Raw genomic sequence first — 25,386 nt, forward strand, 5'->3', positions numbered from 1 at the left:
TAATTGAGCATGGGTACTCAGACATCCAGGGAATTTGCACATCTCTCTTTGAGGATGGACCAACACAGACTATGGAGTTTTCAGAGTGCCTGTCTCCACATTTCAAATCAGGAAAAGCGATGAGCTGAATTTGATGGCCATTGTTGTTTTTTAAAAAACAATTTCAAAAAACATTTTAAAAAAAATTACTGAGTGAATACTTCAGCTGTTTATGAAATCAGTGCGAATACTATACTTCTATTTGGAAAAACCTTGAACTTGTGAAAATCTCAGTGAGACAGTCATGTTTATTTTGTAAAAATCAGCTGAACAGTTTGCAGACAGGTGCACCACAGCCCTCTGTTCAATCTGTCTGTTATCCAGCTGCAAGATGTCAGTTGACCAAGCTATGTAACCTGTTCCAGTTTCAAGTTGACCTGAGATTTTGATTCCAAGCAGTCTGCTGTGAATCCTTCACTTTACATGATTGTCGACACCATTCAAGAAGCTGGTTGTGAGAGAGCAGAGACCATAAATCGGAGACTGTGTCAATGGTAATATGCTACCTTTTTCATGTGGAGAGTGTGTGAGAATAAATAACCCTTAAGTTTTAAAACTGCCACAGACTTGTTGCTGAATTATTAATTGAGGTTTGCACTTGGCTGGGGGTCACAAACTGTGATGATTAAAGGCAGAAAATGAGCACACCATTGACCATAACAAAAGGTTAAAAACTCGTCATTAATTTCCATTTTAAGCTATAAATTATAATATTTAACATTTTGGAGTAGGTCTCTGTCTTAAGATTGGAGGTTTGGCCTTTAAACATACAATAAATGGCTATGACAATGAATGTGAACTGGAGCAGCACTAAGTATTATTTTTGTTATGGTTTTTTGGAACCATAAACAAAACTTGAGCTATATGGAAGGTAATCTTGAACAAGGAATACTTAATTATAGGTCCTTTCACTCCACACAGTTCGTTTCAGACAGCCTTCCTTCCCTCCTGTCTCCAGGTCACCTGACCAGCTCTAAGGACAACAAACCCCAACTTAACAGCCCTTCCCCATTTATTTACTCCCCTAATATATGTCAAGTGAGGCAATTGACCCAGTGGTATTATTGCTGGACTGTTTAATCCAGAGACCCAGATAATGTTCTGGGGTCCGGGTTTGAATCCTGCCATGGCAGATGGTGGAATTTGAATTCTGAACTGACTTCTGGGCAACTAAGGATAGGTAATAAATGTGATGCCCTCATCCCATTAATGAAGTAAGGAAAAACAGCTATAACTATTACAGCTAACATGTATTGCCAGGAATATTTACAAAGTATAAACCTTGGCAATTGAGGCCACTCTTGTGGGTGAAGGGGTGACAGCGGCAGCATCTGCCTTACTAATGCACAGGATTTACATGATCCCACTTTCGTCTCAATCTGGGAGTCCACCTTCAGTGTTCACACAATGCTGGGTGTGGCCTTGGAGCACTTTTTTTCCACCATCCTTCCTTTAACCAAGGAAGGATTACATCTTGTTCCCTGCATTGAACAACTCCCACCACCTGGAGTGTGATTTCTGTGATGTTTTTTTTTTCCCTCTCAGACCCAAGTCTACCACTAGACTCAAGACCAGGGCAGTCTGGGTAGTGCTTCACCTCTTATTCACTGATACTTTTCCCAGGAAGCAAGGTACCAGTATGTCATTTTAATTTCCACTCGGGAACATCCTTATTTTCCAGTCAGGAAACCCTAAAGCATCTGCATTGTGATGCGTCTCTAGCTGTCAGTATCTGATTTTATGAGATTAGACTGACAGATCTCTGCTGGCATGCTGCTACCATTGCTGCTATCCCTGTATGTACAGGTCAGAAATGGAGGTTAATGGATGTGGTCTGTCAGCAACGTGAAGTGCCCACTGTAAATGAAATGGGTGAACGTAACACTGGAAAACAGTGCCCAATCCTTCCTTTTTTTTTGTAACACTTCGGCACACTACCTCTCTATCTTCATTAGTTGCCTCAATGTGAATGCAATAGGCCTTTCCGTTCAGCAGGATGCATGTCAGTACAGTGCTGACCCCATAATGCATTGCATGCCAACTGCAGTGGCAACTGGGTTGAAATGAGTTAAACACTCAGCATTTTTAATGTATGATTCACTTCCTTGTAAGCTGCACCTCATTCCTGCATTTGTTTGCAAGCAGCTAGTGCAGGGGTTTAAACGCTGTTGCTGGATCAGATATAAACATACAATAGTAATGTACAAGCCCCAAGAATGATCTTAATTGAGACACATTTCTCACGACCTTAGTATCATCACACATCTTTACCATGCCACCTGTTTTTTAAGATGGGAACAATTGGAGTGGCTATTCATTGCAGGTTACTGATTCCAGTGCTCCCAAGTTCACCATCCATTCGAGTTCTAACTGTGTTTTTAGGCTTGGATGGCACGCAGTACTGAATGGACCTTCAGACTCCTTGGACGAGCCTCCCACTTCAACTGAAGTTTAACTTCTCCACTCATTTTTCAGAGTTCTCTTGAAGATATCTTTACACCTGTCTCAAACTTGCAAACTAGTTTTTAAATATGTCAGCCTATTAACCACAAACCAATTTAACTTTAATTTCTGTAATACTCTACGTGGCATGTAAGGGCAATTTGGCACGCTGGTCCCTTTAGATGTACTTTTACCAGGACATCGCCCTTCAATACCACCACTTGTTCATTGTGTGTCTATAGTGTAACCTTGGCAAGTTTCTTGGTAGTGCCTTTAACTTTTCCCTATGTATCAATTCAAGAATCGTGGGCACAAATGCATCTGTATCTACTTCCATCATTACTGACTTATTCTCTAATTTGGGAAGAACCCAGAAATGATCAGCTTCACCCTGTACCCATAGGATGATTAGCCAAAACTTTGCTGATCTTGGCCTTTTACTGCTCACACAGACCTGCCTTGACTCCCTGTCTACCCCTTGGCTGATGCTATGTACCTTATGCCTTGCCCTCTGAATTGTCCCCATTGACACCTCTTGAATTGTACCCAGCAATTTGATGCAGTATGCTGGAATTGCTTACACCTGCTGCACTGTGCTTTGCCTTGAATCCAGCACGCTGATTCCTTGCAGCCAGTTGTGCCATGGGTACCATTGTACAGTTGGTACCATGCTCTTCTGAGTATCATTGCAGGCAGCTATCCCCATCAAAGTAGCAATTTTTCAAAGTGCCTTGAAATCCAATTCTTTCCTTGTTAGTACCTTTTTAGATGACTTCATATTGGAGGTCACAAACCAAAGGGTCCCATAACGCTGCGTGGAGGACCCTTCCAAATTAGCAGTGTTCTGCTAACCTCTTTAAGGTGGCTACCAATTGGGCAATGGACTCCCCCTTTTGTGCTGTACCTATTTATAAAAATGGCTTTGATGTAAAGTAACTTCACACATTTCATGGTAAGTCTTCCTAGCAGGCTTCTCTGGTTGCACCGGACTCCTTAGAATCTCAAAGGTCTTTCTCCCAATGATGTTCAAGAAAACTGGTACCATTATGTCTTAAGCCATTTTGTTAGCCTTTACGCATTAAAGCATTCAATCACCGAATCCAACCTTCTGTCTCCTCTTCAGATGGTCCTGCCGGTGTGATTTTTATCCTCCCCCACTGAGCCTAGTAGCCATTCATAGCCCAGTTCCCCAGTTGAATATTCTACATGTTGGCCGCTTTCTCACTGGTTGGTAGCGTACCGTTTTTTCCATGGCGTGATCACTCTCCGGAGCATCTTCAGTAAGCTCTGGGTGAGTACTCCCCTCTTCGCCCATCTGCCACTTGAGTTCCTTCATGACAACTTAGCTAACTCTGGTCTGTACCATTCTTCCCTGGTGTTGACCGCGGCCTGATTGCCCTCCCCGACTGTGCCCCTTGTTGTTACCTCCACAAAGATGCTCCTATTTTTTTTTTAAGTAGGGTGACATTCTTCTGCTTGACAAAAGAAGTGGTGTTCACTCGCAGTTTGTAAGCAAGACCCCACTCTCAGTGCCAGTTATGTTTGTGGTTGCTAGAATCATGTGTGGAAAACAAGTTAGATAGAGGGTAAACTTGAACAGGGAATACTTTATGATGGGTTTCTAGGCTCCACAGTTGCTTTTAGACTGCTCTCCCTCGCTCAACTACTTACATAACAGTCAGACTTCCAGCCACCCACATGCTCCACCACTCATTAGGATCGTGGCTGATCTGATTATAACCTCAATCTGAAAGCACACCTACACCTGATTATCTTTCATCATCTTTTCCACACCCCCCTGACATTCTTAGTAATGATCAATCCACCTGTGTCTTAAAAATAATCAGTGGCTCTACATGCACCAGACTTTCAGGAAGAGAGTTCCAAATACTTCTCCTGTCTCTGTTTGTGACCCGTGGTTCTCGATTTAATATAGAAAGAAGTAGTTTGTAATTAATTGACAGGATTTTTGCTTTTAGTCATATTCTGTCAGTCAGAATTCAATTAAACGCAATTTAAAATATAATTCTAATAGAGTGAACTTTAATTTTACTTTTAAAAATAGTGGTGATTTTTATTTTACAAATTTAGCATAATTAGGTTGAAAATTATACTTCCTTTTGGAAGCTAACAATGAAAGAAATAGCACCAGAATTATCCATCCATCCCTGGAGCCTACTCCACTGTTCAAAACAACCATGCCTGATCCTCATCTTTTTGTCTTCTCTTTCCTGCCTGTTCTCAGTACCCTATCAATCCCTCAGACACTCGTATGTATTCAAAAATGGAGAATTGAAGAATTCCAGAAATGCACCTTCTTGAGCAAAGAAATTTCACCTCCTTTCAATCCTAGACAATCAGGTCATAACCCTGAGGTGGTGTCCATAGTGTTAGTACATTCCTTCTCTACAGAGGAGAAAAGATATTAACATATATTATGCCAATTCCTTCAATGACATCTTGAGTTTAGAGGAATGAAATTGTTAAAGCACCAGACAGTATAGGCACACTTAGACTGCCACCCCAGGATAGCCCCTTGTCCCAAAAACCTTGTTGCACTTGTGTTTCTTGCATAAGTAAACTTGATTCTCCCTGAGCATCAGGAATGACTACATTTCATGTTGTAGTGATTTGAATGAGGACCATGTGGATCTTATTGACTTGGGATCCTTGATTTGGATTAAGCCTGGCCAGTCAGGGAGCCCTGGCTGACAACCTCAATCAAGGATCTCACAGTCAATGACATCCACCTGTCCCTTATTCTAATCACTGCACATGCCTTTTTGAAATGTACCCTGCTTGTATCATCTTAAGTTGTTCTTGGTGCACTGTAACTATAAGCTGAAAAGGAAGACTTCTTATCAAGAGCTTCCATTTACTGAGGAGACTTTAAGCCACATTTATCTAGCTGCTCATGAAAAATCCATTCACATTTCGATAGCCGTGTCAAAGTCGACCGCAGCAATTGAGACAGTCCAAAAACCAGGAACAGCATTTTAAATAAAACCATCCGCAACATTCTTAACATTGAGAAAAGAGGCATACTGACTTTGTCACTTTAACAAAATCATTTAAAAGAAAATCTAATATGGATTCAAATCTGTACCTTTCGTACAAAGAATTGCTTCCTTGAAATGTACCCTGCCTGTGTACCAAGTTTCATTGAACATTGTTAGCTTTTTGAGGTTTGTTATTTACAGATTAACAAACAGGAGCAAACATTCCACCCACCTTCAGTGACAGAGCTCACTATTTCTTTTAATACTATGACCAGTGGCGCACCTGGTGTTTGGGGGGTCATACGTTACTCCTAGTGGCATTTTCTGATCCTTAATACGAGCTTAATTCCGAACCTTCTCTATTCCCTCATACTGATTCAGCTTCTTGATTCCTCTGAGTTAAGACAATTTATTTCTGTCACTGAAACCATCCTTTGCCATGGAGAATATACTCTCATCATTTTTAATCGCCTTTTTAAATCAAAATTAGCGTCTAGTTAGAGATCAACCCTTGTTCATTAATGAACTGTTTTCCTTAATTAAGGATACCAAAACTGAAAATAGTACTCCAGATGATTTCACCATCACCATATACAATAATGGTAACACTTCCTTTCTTTTATGCTTCATTTCCTTTTTGCTTAAAAAACCAACCTTCCATTTGCCTTCCTGATTACTTGCTCTATCTTTTGTGATTCATTACCAGTATACCCAGATTCCTTTGAACCACAGATTATTGAGTTTGTGTTTTTTAATGCTCTGGTCTGTTCTTCCAAAGTGCATAAGCCCACATAATGCTCCATCTGTTAAATCTTTGTACACTTAGTTAATCAGCTATATCCATTTACAGAATCTTTAAATCTTCCCAGAAGCTCTGAAAAAAAATTAACAAATCGTTAACTGTTTCTCTGTCCACAGATGTTACCAAACTTGCTGAATTTGTATCATAACTCAGTCCTTAATATTAACTTGCCAGTTCTCTGGCCGTGTTAACATGAACGCCCAAAACCATAGTTCTTAACTTTTCAAGTGGAACCTTGTCAAATGTTTTTTGGTAATCCAAATAAACTGCATTTACTGCTTTGCCTTTGGCCATCCAGCTTGTTACTACCTTAAAAAACTGATAAGGCAGATACATCTTCCATTTCATAAACCATATTGGCTCTACTACCTTTTACAATGATTTCTGGATGTGAGTTTGCTCGCTGAGCTGGAAGGTTAGTTTTCAGACGTTTCGTCACTTTTTTTTAATTTGAAAAAATATACTTTATTTATAGAATTGTACAAAAAATAAAACATTTATACACCTAACCAGTCATGCAAGCCACTCCAGGTTACCTAGGGGGTACGTACACCAACTAAAGGAAAAAACAAAACAGAAAAAAAAACAAAGCAAAGAAAATACCCCGGCAGTCGTCACCCCGCAGAGTCCCAGTTGGCCCCCTGACCAGTTGGGGAAGGCGCCAGCTGGGCCCAGTTACCAGATAGGGTTCTTTTCCCTTTTCTGGACAAGGGGTTTCATACGGTGGTCTTTCCCCACCACGCCTTGGCGGCGGCTGCCCCAAGCTTTAGCGCGTCCCTCAGCACGTAGTCCTGGACCTTGGAGTGCGCCAGTCTGCAACACTCGGTCGGGGTCAGTTCTTTCAGCTGGCAGACCAGCAAGTTGCAGGCAGACCAAAGAGCGTCTTTCACCGCATTGATGGTCCTCCAGGCGCAGTTGATGTTGGTCTCGGTGTGCGTCCCCGGAAACAGCCCCTAGAGCACGGAGTCCCGTGTCACGGAGCTGCTAGGGACGAATCTCGACAAATACCACTGCATCCCCCTCCAGACCTCCTGTGCATAGGCACACTCCAGAAGGAGGTGATCGACAGTCTCGTCCCCCCCGCAGCCACCGCGAGGGCAGCGTGCGGTGGTGCGGAGATTCCGGGCATGCATAAAGGATCTCACTGGCAGAGCCCCTCTCACCGCCAGCCAAGCAATGTCCTTGTGCTTGTTTGAAAGTTCTGGTGATGAGGCATTCTGCCAAACGACTTTGGCAGTCTGCGTGGGGAACCACACGACGGGATCCACCCTCTCCTTTTCCCGAAGGGTCCCGAGGATACTACGTGCTGACCACTGCCTGACGGCCTTGTGGTCAAAGGTGTTTCCTTTCAAAAATTCCATTCCATCAACAAACACATTGACTTGGAGCCAATCTACCATCCTCTGAGAAAAAGAACAGGAAATGACATCACCAATACAGGAAATGACATCACCAACCCAAGGAAACCTAACCAGATAAAAAGAAAGCGGGACATAACACCAGCGCTTTGTCGGAGGCTCACTGATGATGTTACCTAGAATGGTGACGAAACGTCTGAAAACTAACCTTCCAGCTCAGCGAGCAAACTCACATCCAGAACCTCATCCTGAGTTACAAATCTTCTCAAAACTCGCTAACAATGTTTTCTGTCTCATAGAACATGAAACTGTACAGTGGAGGAATGGGCCCTTTGCCCTATGATGTTGTGCCAATTGTGATGCCAAATAAAACTAATCCCTTTGGTGTGCCCTTGGTCCAAATTTCTCCACACCTTGCATGTTATGCGCTTATCCAAAAGACCTGTAAATGCCCTTATCGTATCTGCCTCCACCACCACCCCTTGCAGTGTGTTCCAGATTGCTACCACTCTCTCTGTAAAATAACTGGTCCCTCACATCTCCTTTGAACTTTCTCCTCTAACCTTAAATGCATGTCAAACCACCCCACCCCCACCCCACCACCTCATATTAGACATTTCAACGCTAGGAAAGATTATGACTGTCAACCCTATCTATGCATCTCATAATTTTATAGACTTTTATCATGTCTCCCCACAGCTTCTGCCACTCAAGAAAACAGCCTGGATTTTTCTAGCCTATCTTTATAGCCCATCAGTGCAATATCCTGGGAGACCTCTTCTGCACCTGTTCGAAAGCCTTCGTATCCCTCCCATGATGTTATGACCAGAATTGAACACAGTCCTCTTAAATGTAGCCTAACCAAAATGTTGAAAAGCTCCAACATGATATCTGACTCTTGTACTGAATTCCTCGACCAATAAAGGTAAACATGCCATGCGAGATAACAAAGTGTGGAGCTGGATGAACAGAGCAGGCCAAGCAGCATCTCAGGAGCACAAAAGCTGACGTTTTGGGCCTAGACCCTTCATCAGAGAGGGGGAGGCGCACCGAAGATGGAGAGAAAACAAGATAGGTAGAGAGGAGAGTATAGGTGAGGGGGTAGAGAGGGGATAGATCAGTCCAGGGAAGATGGACAGGTCAAAGAGGTGGGATGAGGTGGTAGGTAGGAAATGGAGGTGCGGCTTGAGGTGGGAGGAAGGGATGGGTGAGAGGAAGAACAGGTTAGGGAAGCGGACACAGGCTGGGCTGGTTTTGGGATGCAGTGGGTGGAGGGGAAGAGCCGGGCTGGTTTTGGGATGCAGTGGGGGAAAGGGAGGTTTTGAAGGTTGTGAAGTCCACATTGATAACATTGGGCTGCAGGGTTCCCAAGTGGTATATGAGTTGCTGTTCTTGCAACCTTCGGGTGCCATCATTGTGGCACTGCAGGAGGCCCATGATGGACGTGTCGTCTGAGGAATGGGAGGGGGAGTTGAAATGGTTCGCGACTGGGAGGTGCAGTTGTCTGTTGCGAACCAAGCCGAGGTGTTCTGCAAAGCGGTCCCCAAGCCTCCGCTTGGTTTCCCCAATGTAGAGGGAGCCATACGGGGTGCAATGGATACAATATACCACATTGGCAGATGTGCAGGTGAACATCTGCTTGACATGGAACGTCATCTTGGGGCCTGGGATAGGGGTGAGGGAGGAGGTGTGTGGGCAAGTGTAGCAAGGGAGGCTTGACTTAACTAGATCTTTCAATTCCTGATCTTGAGCATTTGATAATCTCTTTGTCACATAGTCACACAACTGAGCTTAGATTTTCTCATTCTAAACAAACACTTCTGGTCTGGAATTTTGAAAGTAAAACCCTCACACTGAGGTAAACTGCTTCCTAACTTTTAAATAATTTCCTTTCAGCAGGCGGAACAGTTTCATTCATCTAACTTCAAACAGGACATCTACAGACTACCAACCAAAAACCTTACAAGTCATAGGCTTTTCCTCTAAACAAAGAAAAAATTGAATTCCTGTTTCTTTTAACTGAACACAATCTAATGCTGTTCAATGTTTACATTATCCATTTGTAAAACTGCCCCAATGCAAACAAATTCCAATTAATATCTTAGGAACTCTCCCATACTAGTTTTAAAATAACATAATCCTTAGAAATACTGACTAATTATTAAAACCTCTTGCAAACAGACCAAAGCCCATGTGCCAGTAATTCAAAATCCAAATTCTAAAATTAATGATATATCACACATCTACCTCTCACCTCCCAAAAAAAATGTACAATTAAGATATGATTAAGTGTCATTTTCATTGCTCATCAAAAATTACCTTGACACCAGTTCACTGTCATGTTAATAGTCGTAACAAATTGAAATTAAAACTTATGCAAAATATGGTTGCTTTGTAATTCATTATAAGTCCATGGGCACAACAGCACTCTGTCTTTTATATGTGTTCTTGATAAAGCAGAGAACATTAAGGAAATCAAAGGATTATGGTCCTTGCAATTAACAATTTGTTCCACACTGGTAATCTATATTTCAACACAAGGCTCATTGTCTCCTGCTCAGTTGGGTTTGGATAGTTTTGTCGTCAGTTTCTCAGAAAAATAACTGACAGGCCAATCCATCCCTCTCTTGATGTCTTGCAGTAAAACAGCCTCCATTAATTTTGCTGGCACCAACATCCGGTTTGACGGCTTCTCAATTTGATACAGCTTAAACAAGCGATTGTCAGCACAGTTTTCAAGTTTTTAAAGATCCTTTCACATACTTGCATTCACATTTTATGCCTTTCTTCAACAAGCTTAAGGTGTAAGAAAATGGCTGAAGTTTGGACCAAACTTGTAATACTATGCTGTCATGCCATCATAATCCAAAAATTCAAGTTTTGACCTAGGGAAATCCAAAATCACCCTTCTTTTCACTTCTTTTGGTACTCCTTGACCTTGGCAACACAGATGCAGCCAAATAAATCACTTGTGCTTTGGCCAATTCAGTCTGAACCAGATCAATAACCAAACTGGCTTTTGTAGCAAATCAAAGCGTTGGGTCAAGTCGTGTCAATATTCTTCATGGATTTGGCTATAATCAAGCAAATCATGTATGTATTTGTTCAATTGATTCAATGCAGTCTTCCAACGTTGGAATAGGATACAAGTTTGATTTTGTTATTGTGATGACTTTGCAGTTATCAATGCAGGATCTTTGTTATCCATTCAATTTCAGTATCGTCTCAATAGTGGAGCTCTACCTCCTAAGATTCAGTTCAGCAAAATCATTATTCATCTCAAAATTAATCTTCTTCACTTGAGCTAATCTCTCTGGATTGGTCTGTAAGGATGTTGTTTTAAATGTTAACATCCCCTCCATGATGACCATGAATTTTATGAACAGTCAAAACTATTCTTCCTGGTCTACCCATACGAAACATGATGCTGTCTAACCATTTAAGCACCTCCATGTTATCCAAACTGACTTTTGGTGATGGGGCTTTGGGAATCAACTTTTGAATTTTCAATTTCTGATTTGTTCTCCATATTACTACATGGCGATAGCCAAATCAAATCAGCCTCTATATTCTCAGCGTGGTAGAATTAAAGCCTTCAAATACCCTCCCATTTGACCCCAATGATTCCCAGCCAAACTTTGATTAACCAGTCCCTGACTTTGTGAATCGTCAATTCTAGACACCCAGTTTGTAGTTTAAACAAAAGACCATTCATTAGAAGTACAATCAATTCATTGGAGCAAAATTAAACAACAAGATAATCTAAGTAATGTCCACGATTTAAAGCCAATAACTTGTTTACAACACCATTCGTACAAATAACAGACAGCCAACAAAGGGATTTTTTTTCTTTCAGAAAGCGAACAAAACTGACCAGATTACTTGAGCGGTTTTCATGATGTTTTGTTCTACAGGCGGATATGAATATTTCTTCGTTGATTTTCTGAAAACATTTTATTTAAAAATACATTTCATGACAAGGGTAATAACACTTAAATGACAAACAAAACCAAAACTTACTACCATTCATTTTTCTTCATTCCAGGTTCTTAATCACTATTCAGCTTTCTTGATCAGGTTTTTAAATTCACAGTGGTTTCTATTTAGGATAAAGTGCCAGCAATTACATTTTTTCCCTGGAAATATGTGCAATTTTTATTTTAAATGGCTTCTGATCTAACCTCCTTCTGAACAACCTTGGAGTCTTAGTACCGAACATTTTCAACTAAAGTTAATGAATAATGTTCAGCAAAATCCAAGCCTTTTAGTTTTCATGTCAAACATAAATTTCAAAATGTTGAAGAGCTGCTAACACTGCCAATGCTTCCTTTTCAAGAGTTGAATATCTTCTCTAATGTCTGTTTAATTATTTGAAAAATAAGCCATGGGCTTCTCCATTCCAGTTTCATCATCTTCTAAGAAGACTGCTCCAAATTGGAAATTGCTACATCTACTGCAAATTTAAGTGGTTTGCTAAAGATTGGTGCATTTAATGAAGGCTCATTCATTAGAATTGCTTTTAGCTTTTCAAAGGCTGCCAGGTATTCTGTTGATCATACCATCTTTGTTTTTATAGCAAATTAGCCAGGACTATCATTATGGTGCTAAAATTAGGTACAAAATTGTGATAAAATCAGCACTTCCCCAAGAACCTCCTCATTTCTCATTTTGTTTTAGGGATGGGAAAGTCAATTAAAGTATTTACTTTTGCAGTTCTGGTTGACACCTGTCTGTCCTACAACCTGCACTAAGCATGCCACTTTAGCATTTGCAAATTCATTTTTGCTGGATTTAATATCAGCCTATCTAACTAATTGTGTTCCTTCCGTGTTGTACTGTATATCACGATGTATAAACTACATAGGTCCTTCAACTGTAACTCTGTTTGTTAACCATTGAAATGTGGCTGGAGCATTCTTAAGTCCAAATAAAATAACTCAACATAGATATAATCTATTGGGCATGACAAGAGTAGAAATTTTCTTAGCCGTTATTATCAATGGTATTTGACAATATCCTTCTAACAAATCATTTTAGATGAGAATGTGCTTTACCAATATCACTGCAATCTTCTAGTCTGGGAATAGGTAATCCACCTTTGTGATTGCAATCACTTTTCTATAATCTGCAAATAGTCCAGATGAAATATCTGGTTCAAGAACCAATACTATGGAAGAACTTCAGTTACTGTGGCTTGGTTCAATCAATTCATTCTCCAACATATATTGAATTTACTTCTGCCTGTTTTTCTGGGTTTAACCTATATCAATTTTGTTCTACTCGGTCTGGATTAGCTAAATGCACCTAATGTTTAATTAATGTAATACACCCAAGTGTGTCTTTGCAAACTTCTTTGTATTTTCTGAGCAATCTTATTATATCCTTTTGTTGATCTTCTTCCAAACTTGGAAATGAAGTATTTGTATCTACAAATTTGTTAATCAGATAGTAAGAAGTTCACTTTGGGAATTGTCAATTTCTCCTCTGCTCTCATTTTTCTTTCTTATGTCCTCATCAACTGATTCACTGTTTGATATGCCTGTATGTTCTCATCTTCTCTACAGTAGTATTGTGTCAACATGTTCACACGACATAATCAGTTCTTTTTCCTGTGATCAGAATTATCAATTAAATATTATTACCTGACTAACCTTTTTAACTACTTTGTAGGACCACTGAATGACCACTAGGTGACGGTCTAGTGGTATTATCGCTGGACTGTTAATCCTGGTATGTTCAGGGGATCCGGGTTGAATCCTGCCATGGCAGATGGTGGAATTTGAATTCAGTAAGAATCTGGAATAAAGAGTCTAAGGATGGCCTTGAATTCCATTGTTGATTGTCAGAAAAACCCATCTGGTTCAGTAATGTTTAGGGAAGGAAACTGCCGTCCTTACTTGGTCTGGCCTACATGTGATCCCAAATCCATAGCAATATGGTTAATTCTGAACTGGTCTTTGAGCAATTAGGGGTGAGCAATAAATTCTGGCCTAGCCAGCGAACCAATCATTCTGTGAATGAATAAGAAAATAGAGGTTCATGTTATGAAGGTGATTAGTAAGGGATCAAGAGCTCTCGGGAATAGGCAAGAGAAACCAGGTTAAGAGACATATCAGCATGATGACATGGTGGAACAGGCCTGATGGCCAACTGGCCGTAAGGCAACGGAACCAAACTTCATCTCCAGCTTTGAAACATGTTTATCTTCATGTTTATTTTTGTTTGGGAAGTTTTCAGATGTTACTGCCAACTCTACACAACCTTCTGTGAAATACTTTAACATTGGAAATTCATTTTTCTACCGTAACAGTTTATTTTGATCACTTTTTAATGATCTTCTTATTTCATGGCCATAAACTAATTCAAATGAGCAGAAACCAGTAGATTTGTTTGGATAATCCCCAGTTGCCAACAAAAGAAAATCCAACTCTTTGCCCTAGTTATTTGGAGATAAATAACAATAGGTTTTGATCATGGTTTTGAGAGTCTGGTGATACCGCTCGAAAGCACCTTGCCTCTGCAGGTCGTACACAGTTGATTAAACCCCAAACATTGTACTTACGTTAGTAGACCTTAATGAGTTGAAAAACTGTGTTTTGCCACTACCACCTTTGCTCTGATACTTCTTCAGAGAATAGCCTCTGCCGGGTGTGGTAGGGTTGGAGGGGAGTGTTCATGGATACCTGATTTTTTTTTTCAAATCCCATATGTCACAGGATGTGATGGTCTGGTGGTATTATTACTAGACTTTAATCCAGAAACTCAGCTGATATTCTGGGGACCAGGTTTGAATCCCACAAGACAGATGGCTGAATTTGAATTCAGTAAAGTTTGGAATTAATGATAACCATGAATCGATTTTTGATTGTCACGAAAAATCCCATCTGTTTCACTAATGTTCTTTAGGGTCGGAAAACGCCATCCTTACCTGGTCTGGCTTACATGTGACTCCAGACCCACAGCAATGTGGTTGACTCTTAACTGCCCTCTGAGCATTTGGGGATACGCAATAAATGTTGATTTATTCAACGATGTCCATATCCTGTGAATGAAAAAGAGTCCTACCATGGGAATTTAATGTGCCACTTGCAATATCTCCCTACAATAGCTGATTGGTACCATACCTGATGTACATTTCTTCATCTGCAAGTGTCTTCACTTCCTCATCATCACTCTGGTATTAAGATAATTGCATTCCAGAAATTCGTCAGCCTCTACGTCAAAAGGAGCTGACTGTTCTAATTTATTTAATTCAGGATCTGCTTTTTATGCGTCAATTAGGACATCATATCAAACACTTCACCTGCATTATCTTCACCTTTCAATAAAGTTTCAGCTGCCCTTTCATTTATTGACAGTGTCACATTAAACCTTATTGATGTTTCCCTGGTACAGTTGCACAGTTTCCTGCTCCTCTGATGCTGCTTGGCTTGTTGTGTTCATCCAGCTCTACACCTTGTTATCTCAGATTCTCCAGCATCAGCAGTTACAACTATCTATGATTCAGTTTTAACCCCACTGCGAAGCCAAAGGGTCCAGACCCGAAACGTCAGCTTTCCTGCTCTCCTGATGCTGCTTGGCCAGCTGTGTTCATCCAGTTCTGCACCTTGTTATAAGTTGGCCCAGGCAGCTTCAGTATGTTCCAAAACTCGGCCTGTATGCTTTCAGAACAAACTTATATGGACCTTTTCAGAGGGTTGGAACCCTTTTCACCTCATCGTAATCCCTACACTGTTCCTCAATCAGGGTACATAAATCTCTTGTGCTTACAGTTAATTTACTTGACATGGGCATAGTCTAATCTGATTTTGGGCACCTCATTCAGCTTGTTGTCTTCTCATACAATGTAAAAATGATTCCATGATCTTCTCATTAAATTTTGGCAAAGTCTGTACAACCTTAAACATCTCCTGATTGAACTGTGGATTATAGGTAGAACTTTCCTCTTCACAACTTTCCCAAGCTTTTGGTGTAGCTTGCGTAAGTGGCGTTATTTTTAATATTTGTTTATTTTCTATAACTTCCATGTTGAGTTCCAGTGTTCTTTGGAATTATCTTTATTTTACCTCTCTTTCTCTTTCTTTCTTCTGCTCTTTGGAATGCCATCTCAAATTTGCCTAAACTACAGGTCAATGTTCACTGATGCATCCAATGCAGTATCTTGCCCACATGGCCTCCCCAGTTTCCACTAAATTCAATTATTCACTCTTAACTACTAAAATTCAATTCCAGATCTACTTTGTCTGTGTTTCAAGATCCCAGATGAGTCCCAAGTTATGTTACAACACGGAAACGGACAGTGAAATCAAATCAGGCTCCATCCCTTCTGTGTAGCTAGCACAGTAGAATTAAAACCTTCAAAGACCCTCAGAATTGACCCCAGTGGGTTCCTGACCAGAATTTTTAAATACCCAGTCCTAGATTTTGTGGATAATCAATTCTAGGCACTAGGCTTGTAGCAAAAGATTTAACAATGTATTAATAATAATGTAAATTTAGCAGAGGAAATTTATCTGGTTAATCTGCTATCTGGTTAAACGTAATGCATTCCACGGAGTCTTAAGTATCTATGGAGTTCTTTGATCATGAACTAACCTGCCGTTAACTTGCAGGCCTGGCCTCAAAAACATCCAACAGCTATTTTGTGCAGAGGTAGTAGGAACTGCCGATGCTGGAGAATCTGAGATAACAAAGTGTAGAGCTGGATGAACACAGCAGGCTAGGCAGCATCAGAGGAACAGGAAAGCTGATGTTTTGGGTCTTTGATTTTCAATTATTCTTGGAATTTTTTGTGTTTTCTTAACAAAATACTTGCCCAATGTTTCCACCATTTCCTTGAGTTTGAACTTCCATCAGATACTATATTTGGCATTCATACAGCTCCACGTGTGCTAAGACTTTCTGTATCAGCAATCCAGACATCTGTTCACCCTGCCTGCTTGATACAGGGTACAGCCATCAGTCCAAAAAGCCATTCTGCCTATCACATAATTGAGTCATGACATGCACAAATTTCAGTGCTATGTGATGCTAAATACATCAGCTGTATGACTCAATGATTGCTAATCAACTCAAACCAAACGTCTCTTGACTGTTCAGAAATCAGCAAAGTGCAAAGCCCAAAATAAAATGTCTACAAGCATGTGATGTAATGTGATACCATATTTGGATTGCACGTCCTTAGGTGTGCACCTTCCATTTTTCAAAATTACCCGGAAGCCAGTTGTAGTGAGGTCAGCCCAGTGGATTTTATAGAATATGAGTTCCCTGATTGAAGCTGTTAACTTGGTCCAATCAGGGAGTCCTGTCTGACAGACTTGAACAGAAGTGTCAGGGGTTCTATTCACATTAGGAGCCAGTTCTGAGCTAGCTGGGGTAGTGTCATGTGCTATGCATATGTAAGTAAAGGGTGACTTGGTGATGGGATACCATTTTTCGTGGAATTATTTCAGTGATGAAGAGAGTGGGATTAACGCTGAGACCATACAAATGTACCTACCAACTGAAGCCCAACTCGACTTTAACAGGCACCACAACTGGCTTTGTCATTGTTATGGAGCATGGGAGCTGCAGGGCATCCCAATAGAAGTGGACACCCTTATCTGTCCAACTGAGCTTGGGGAGAACCGCTTGAGTGTAGGCAATCAGAGAGCCTCATGCAGGGCATATCCTGATAAGACCAACTCTAGGACAGCCCACAGCAAAAACTCTAAAACAAAGCCAAGGCTTGGCCAAACAGTTAAAATTTTCTCAAGCATCTGGGCTGACGGGCCATTGCAGTTGTTACCAGTATGCAGATACAAGGCAGCAAAAGAGTCCCACTAGGTCTGAATTTTGAAAGAGAACACATAGGCCAGTATTCAGGAGAGTCCATGTCCTGGAAAGTCCACTTCCAATTGGTTTGGAACAGTGAAATTGCTTAGCAAGATCCAAATCAGAACCAGTCAAAATAAACATCTGGTTAAATGGTCACCCAGTTCTGTAGAGGTTGATACCAATGCGGCTGTATCAGTAAGTACAGAATCAGTATTTATCAAATTTGCTCTGCACTCCAATCCTTAAGTTTGCCTAAGATCTTGGCCAGGCTGACAATTTAAACTAGGGGACCGCTACAGATTAAAGTTGCTGTCCTTCATGAAGCTGGACATGAGCCATGCATATCTGCAATTGCATTTAGATGAGGAGTCCTAGAAGTATGCTACAATAATACCCATAAGGGCTTATACCAATATACAAGACTGCCTTTTGGGGTATCGTCAGCCTGTGCCATTTTCCAGCAGACGATGGAAAGCATTGTACACCGTCAACCCCAAGTCGCCATTTATTTGGAAGATGTGCTAATAACTGGGAAGACCAATAAAGAGCATTTAGAGAAGTTGGACATAGTTTAAATTTGTCTCCGACACCTCAGGAGGCAAAAATGTGTGTTCCAGGCACCCCAAGTTACCTACTTAGGCTACAGAGTTGACTGAGTTACACCCATTGGAAGGTAAAATGACGGTGACCAAAGATTCCCGACTCCCATGTCTGTACTGGAGCTTAGGTCTTTCCTCGCTTCTGCTATTGAAATACAGTCAGCCTTGGAAATGGTCGTGTAGCCAAGGAGGGTTGTTTTTTGAGCTCATCAGATCTGGCAGCATCGCTGAAGAAAAAATATCTGAATGAACTTTTCGGGTCCGGTGACCCTTCTTCAGAACTGGCCACTTGATCTGAAATGTTAATTCTGGTTTTTTTTTTCTTCACAGATGCTACCAGACCCGCTGAGCTTTTCCAGCAACTTCTGTTTATGTTCGTGATTTACTGCATTTGCAGTTCTTATGGTTTTTATAAGGTTTTTCAGACTGGAGACCTGTAACCAACAGTGTTGCACAGGGTTCGGTTCTGGGTCCTTTCTTGGATGAGAATATGGAAGGCATTGTTAGTAAGTTTGCAGTTGACACCAAAATTGGTGGAATAGTAGATGGTGAAGAAGATTGTCTAAGATTACAAAGGGATCTTGATTAAATGGGTTGAAAAATGGCAGATGGAGTTCAATCTGGATAAATGTGGGGTACTACATTTTGGTGCAACAAAGAAGGGTGGGACTTATACCATAATGATAGGGCTTTGGGTAGTGTTGTAGAACAGAGGACCTACCATTTCAGATACATAATTCGTCGAAATTTGCATCACATATAGATAGAGCGGTTAAAAAGACTTCTAGCTCGCTTGCCTTCATGCTCAGTCCTTTGAATAAAGGAGTTAGGAAGACATGTTGAGGTTGTATGGGACATTGGTGAGTACTGTATACAGTTCTGGTCTCCTAGTTATAGGAAGGATAATTATTAGGCTGGAGAGGGTTCAGAAGAGATTAACCAGGATGTTGCCAGGTGTGGAAGTTTTGAATTATAAAGAAAGGCTGGATAGACTGGGACTTTTTTCACTGGAACGTAGGAGGTTGAGAGGTGACCTTCCAGAAGTTTATAAAATCGATGAGGGGTATAGATGGTGTTATTGGTAGGTGCTCTTTTTCCCTAAGAAAGGGGATTTCAAGTCTAGGGAGCTTTATTTTTGTGGTGAGAGGAGTGAGATTTTAGTAAGTTATGAGGTGCAATTTGTTTACACGGTGGTTTGTGTATGGAATGAGCGTCCTGAGCAAATACTTGATGTAAACTCAGTTAAAGTGTTTAAAAGACATTTGGATAAGTGCATGAATGGGAATGGTTTGGAGGGATATGGGCCAGGAGTAGGCAGGTAGGACAAGTTTAGTTTAGGATTATGTTCGGCATGGACTGGTTGGACTGAAGGGCCTTTTTCTATATCGTATGATTCTATGTAGCCTTTAGGGAAGTGAAAAAGCAGGTATGTTGTCGAAGGCAATGGCTCACCACGATGTGGTGCTGATGTATGATGCTTCCCTGTACAGTATCAGGTTATTGTTGGCTCACTGGTGGCCCAGCGGAGAGAAATGCCCAGTAGCACATGCTTCCCAGACTTTGGCGTATGCACAACGGAGATATGCCCAGATAGAGCACGAAAGTTTTAGTGGCCATCTTTGGTGTACAAATGTTCCACCAATATCTTTATAATAGTAATGGACTACAAACCTCTGCTAGGACTACTTAAATAAGATAGGGCCATCTCGCCCATACCTTAAGGTCAAATTCAGCTCTTTTCTGATTGCATACATTTACAAGTTGGAACACTAGGATGCCTTCAGCCCCCACTCGAAGAGTCCGTTCTGGTTTTAAACTTTCTGGACAACTTTCTGGTCACCACTGACAATATGAGACTGTGGATGTAAAAAATCTCATCTTGACAAAAGTAAAACAGCCAGTGGTAATGGGGGAAATAAAAGGGCCATCACAATCAACATTGAAACCCTTCTGGACCTGGAGAGACCAGATCTCCCTATAGGACAGCATATTATTATGGGGAGCAAGAGTGATTGTCTGGAGCAAAGGCTACTACCAGATACTGGCTGAATTCCACCACGTTCGTCCAGGGATTTCCAAAATGAGAATGTTGGCAGGCAGTTATGTTAGGTGGCTAGGATTGGATGCTGACATAGCTGTGTTGTTGGGGTGGTGCCCAACAGGGCAGTTCCCCCACATTGGTGGGAATGGCCGGTAAACCCTGGATTCAGTTACGCTTTGACTATGCCAGTCCTGTCGTGGGCTAAATATTATTAGTCACTGTGGACGCCCATTCAAAGTGATTGAACATGCATAGAGTTCATTCATCAAACACAAAGACAATGATACAAAAACTGTGTTCATCTTTTATAATATATGGCCTCTTGGAGGTGTTGTTTGCAGACAACGGGCCATTGTTTACCAGCAGGGAGTTTGATTATTTCCTAAAGTTGGTCGGCATTCAGCATATATGGACAGCTCCATACCATCCATCGCACAATGGTCTGATGGAAACAGCAGTCCAAACTTTGAAGGTAAGGCTTAAAGAAAGAGCCTTCAGCTTCACTGGATACCAAACTCCCACAACTACAGGGGAAGCTACAGTAGAGTTGCTAATGAGAAAAAGACTGCGCCAGGCTAAACCTGATCTTCCCAGACCTGGGGGCGGAGAGAGTGAAACAGCATCAGGAATGCCGTACTGGACACAAGACTCCTCTAAGCGAGAGATGCAGTTTGCTTTGGGGTAAGGTCTCAAACTGAAACTGGCCAAGTGGGTAAGAGGCATGGTCGACATGAGATCATATCCCAAGATTTATAAAGTTCAGGTAAAAGAGGAGGTCCTGAATAAGCTTATGGACTACATGAAAGCTCACAAACAGGGCAGACCATCCAGCAAGGCTGTCAGAACCTGTGGGTTGTCCTCCTCCATCTAGCATTGAAGAAACCTGGACATGGCAGGCGCCGTTACTGCCTGAAGAAGATGATGAATTTCACCCAAGTCCTTTCAGGTGCAAATGGCAGGCTATAGTGGTACACACTGCCAGGATCCAAGGCAGAGTCAGAGGAACTGGATCTGGTGCAATAACGCCCTGGGAAAAGAAACAGGGGAAAAAAGTGGGCCTGTGACCCAAGACTTAAAGGGGGAGGGATGCTGTGATTGAAACAAGGTCAGCCAGGTGGAGAGAATATTATTTCACTGATTGGAACTGTTAACTATGTACAATCAGGGAGCCCTGGCTGACATATAAACAGGAATGTCAGAGGTTCTGTTCACTATAGGAACCGGCTCTTATTTCACTGAGTCAGTGTCATGTACTATGCACATGTAAATAAAGGGTGACTTAGTGATGGGTTACTAGCCTTCATGGATTTATTTCCCTTATAGGTCGACTTACCAGCCAATCAAAACTTATTTTCGAAGTGTAAATGTTGTGATTGTTTAAAGTTTGGCATTCTTGCATTTTCTCCGATTCATCCAAAATGAAAAGCTTTGGCATTTTGTCTCTTTTTGACAATATCCATTATTAATCTTCAATCTCACACTGACAAACACTCAATTTACCTCATGTTGTATAACCTTTTGTTCACTGTTCGTATTAGTTTCTTGTATTCTTAATTCTCCCTTTTTTTAGCAGTTCTTTGCTGGTGTAACTTGTTGCCTGTTTGTCTAATTTGCACATTTTATGTTTAGCCTGTAACCACTCGCCCACAACTATTATAGCAGTCACCAGTGACATTTCCTTTCTACCACGGCAAAACAACTTGTTTAATTTTTGGGATGCATTTCTTGATTGCTGTTTTTTCAGGTAATGTGCAAAATATTTTACCCAAGAGTACTATCCGAACTCAGGAAATGACTGAAGAGACTGAAAGAAAAAGGAACAATCATAAGGTATGTTTAAGCTGTACTGTTTGGAAATGTAAACAGCTTTTTAAAAAATACTTGTTTTTACTTTTCATTCTTCTTATGGATAAATTATTTTGAATCAGTTTTTTTAATCAAAAATTTTAGTCAGTTATTTGAAGTACTTACAGTTGATTGCTTAGTTTTAGTGAAAGCATGCTTTGAACAATCGTGTATTTTTAATGCATTTTTAATTAATAGGAGTCATATCTTGTTATAAATGATCAGGTCAAATGTATTGATATCACGCCAAATACAGAGACCTCTTCAGAGTCATCTTATTGGTGTAACAATGTAATGTACTGCAAAAGGGCGCCATCTACCAATAATTATGTACATGGAGAGTTTTACAATTTTCCTTGCCATCTGGTGCAAAATTTAAGAATACATTCTGGCAACTTATTTTACCCCCTCCTGATTGTTACTAAATAGTTGAAAGATTTGGGAATATATTTCTTTGCTTGTCACAAAAGTTTTATCTATGGAAAAGGCCACAAATGCAATGAATTTGCAGGTAAGATTGGGTTATAGGAAGGAGATGATTGGACCTGGATGCAAAGGGATGATTTAGTTCACATGACTAATTTCCTATATATTGTACCCTTATAAATATTTAGAATTTTACAGCTCAGGAACAACTGATCTCTTCTGGCCTTCATGCCCCTTGAAACTTTCCTTGTACTTACCCCATCAATGTTCCGTTTTTCTTTATGTCTTTTATCTTCCATGAGGTGATGCTGATTGCATCCATAAAAAAGGTTCTAAGTTGCACACCGTAGAAAAAGTTGGGAGTACAAAAGTAAGTCATCATTGGGCATGTGAGAATGTGTAATGCGTAAGATGAGGTGGCAGCACAATGCTAATTTATGAAATTAGCTATTCCCAATATTTTTAACTTAAATTTATTCCCAGTATAGTTTATTTTATGTTTAAAAGATGTTTTTGGTACAGTTAATTTTAAGAAATGGGAATGCTAAAAATACACATCATTGAATACAGTTTGAATTTCGTATCATGTTGGTTAGTTATATAACAAATTATGTTCCAGTTTGAAAAGCAGATAGACAAAGCCTCTTGGAGCAGTGATATTTGTCCACAATTACAATCTGAGGACTTTGAAGATGCAAAACTTAGAAGCATTATTTCCCTTTCACTTCCTTGTACCTCTCCTAAAATCTGCATGTGCTTAAATCAGATCGGAGTTGGTAATATGAAAGACTTTGATGTGCTCCATTCTCCCACTAGAAGTATATGAAGTGTCATTCTGACAATTAAAGTTTTTAAAAAAAGCTCCAATGTTGACATTGACTTTTAGCGCTGTAACTCTTACTTACCAATAGTATTGCTTTTTCCTACACAAGGCTTGCCTTTGCTTTAATCCACATTGCTTTCTATGAATGTTGGAGCTGACAATGAAGTTGGACATTCTGCCATTCATGCAGTTACACAGTAATCTGACATTTACGGAGAAATCCACAGTAAATATGGGTCAAATAAAATCTTGCCGCAATTCTGTGTAAGCTGTTTTGATTCAACAACACTGAAAAATGGAATGACTTGACATATTAGAGAAACGAAGATTATTGATGGGCAGACTTGAAGCAAAAAATGCAATTTTAAATTCTAAATTAATGTGGAAAGGATGACAGGGCAAAATGAAAGATATAAATAAATTGAGAAGAATAACTGATAATTTAACTAGAAATCTGACTTTGCAACCATGCTGAAGATAACCCATAATGCTGATTGGACACTGAATATTTTCTTAATCAGTGAAGATGTTCACACGTTTGACATAAAATCACCAAGAAGTGAGGCAACGTATCTACTGCAAGTGAAATACTGCCGTTTCCTACGCTTACATTTAAGGTAATGGTGGAAGAAGAATGCCACCACACATTTTGTTACATAGTGTAGACAGGAAGAGTGGGAAGGTGCAGTATTAGCATGGATTAATGTAAATAACTGGTGATTAATAATTTTTAGGTGAACAATGGAACCTGCGAAGATGTTACTATGAATGCCATAAGAATCACTGATGTGTATGGATCATCCAGCCATCCTGTAAATGGTATTTGCCTTTTGATTTACAATTTGATAAAAGTTCTGTGCATTTTACTCGAAATATACTAAGCAAATAAGTAGCAAAATATCTTTTCAAAAAATTGACCTGTAACATTTTGTTAATTAAAGTTGATAAGTATTTCTGAAATTATATTCATGGTAATATGCTGTGTATGCTGATTGTTCATTATGATGCAAAACGCTAACAAATTTGAAGAACAGTTTTGAATTGGTAAATTTTATATTTTGATTTGTTCTAACCATTGTTAAATCTGACTTTTATTTCAAGATTCATGGGTATCACTGTCACCTTCACTCCCCACAAATCGTAAACTGAATGTTTCAGATTCTGTTGTGCCCATGGCGCCTCTTTCTAAACCAGTCTTCCAGTCATCTGGGCTTCAGCAGCAAGGCAAGTCATCGATGAAAGTTATTTGCGCTCACTGCAAAAAGCCATTACAGAAAGGTCAAACAGCATACCAGAGGAAAGGTTCATCTTACCTCTTCTGCTCTACAACTTGCTTATCATCATTTTCTCATAAACCAGCTCCAAAGAAACTCTGTACTACGTGCAAAAAGTAAGAAGCTATGTTTTTCTCTTTTACTTCTTTAAAAGTTGTGATACTATGTAATATGTTGTTGAAGCAATGTGTATATTTATTCACAGCGATTTTGATTTCACTTTTGCTGAAGCAGGGAATCTAGCAGCGTGTGGTTATTTTGTTCTCATCATTCAGCTCAAAAAAATTGATGCTCGAAATCTGAATTGATAACTGATAATAGAGAAATCTGAGACATTGGTAGCCAACATTGTGTCGCTTTAAAAATATATTTTAACGGTTGTGAAAGAAACAGAGAATTGACAGAGAAGGAGATAATGGTTAAATCATCAATTTGGATCTATAATGTGAAATAGAAACGTAACACTTTGGATTGAAAGCAATAAAGGAAAAATAAAAATGTAAACAAACAGTTTACAATCGTCAGGAATAGTACCCGAGTGTGTTTTTATCCTTTCCGATCTGAAGAAGTGTCATAGCAGGAGAATAAATTTTCTCAGTAGAAAGGTACTTGAACTTAAATTTTCTGCAGTGACAATAAATGTGCGAATGCAGCAACCTCTTGAAACATGCAAGGCAGTTAAATTAATCTGCTCTTTTCTTGGCACAGATCAAGTAATTTGTAGTAATATCCAAACCACTGGGTATTCCTTCTTTGCTACAAATTACTGGACAGTTTACACATCAATAACTGCATTTGATTTAAACCTGCTATCAGTTTGGCAGTAAAATATGCCCCATCTCTCAACAATTACTGTCCAGTCCAGTGGACAGCTCATTTAAATGAACGGCTAATTAAATCTGATTGTCCAAATCGTTGATGC

At 40.1% G+C, this 25,386-nt stretch overlaps 1 protein-coding gene across 6 annotated transcripts in view; it reads left to right on the forward strand.

Annotated features, from left to right (window-relative positions):
- Positions 1-25,386, forward strand: part of zmym2 (zinc finger, MYM-type 2) — a 160,458-nt gene that overhangs the window by 51,420 nt on the left and 83,652 nt on the right. For all 6 annotated transcript variants that reach the window (XM_048532385.2, XM_059646659.1, XM_059646662.1 and 3 more), the window contains 3 exons: positions 21,841-21,926; positions 23,925-24,009; positions 24,292-24,580. In XM_048532385.2, the coding sequence (XP_048388342.2) occupies positions 21,841-21,926; positions 23,925-24,009; positions 24,292-24,580 (460 nt within the window). The remainder of the gene's footprint in view (positions 1-21,840; positions 21,927-23,924; positions 24,010-24,291; positions 24,581-25,386) is intronic.

This window comes from Stegostoma tigrinum, chromosome 6 (assembly GCF_030684315.1).
Source record: "Stegostoma tigrinum isolate sSteTig4 chromosome 6, sSteTig4.hap1, whole genome shotgun sequence".
NCBI lineage: Eukaryota > Metazoa > Chordata > Chondrichthyes > Orectolobiformes > Stegostomatidae > Stegostoma > Stegostoma tigrinum.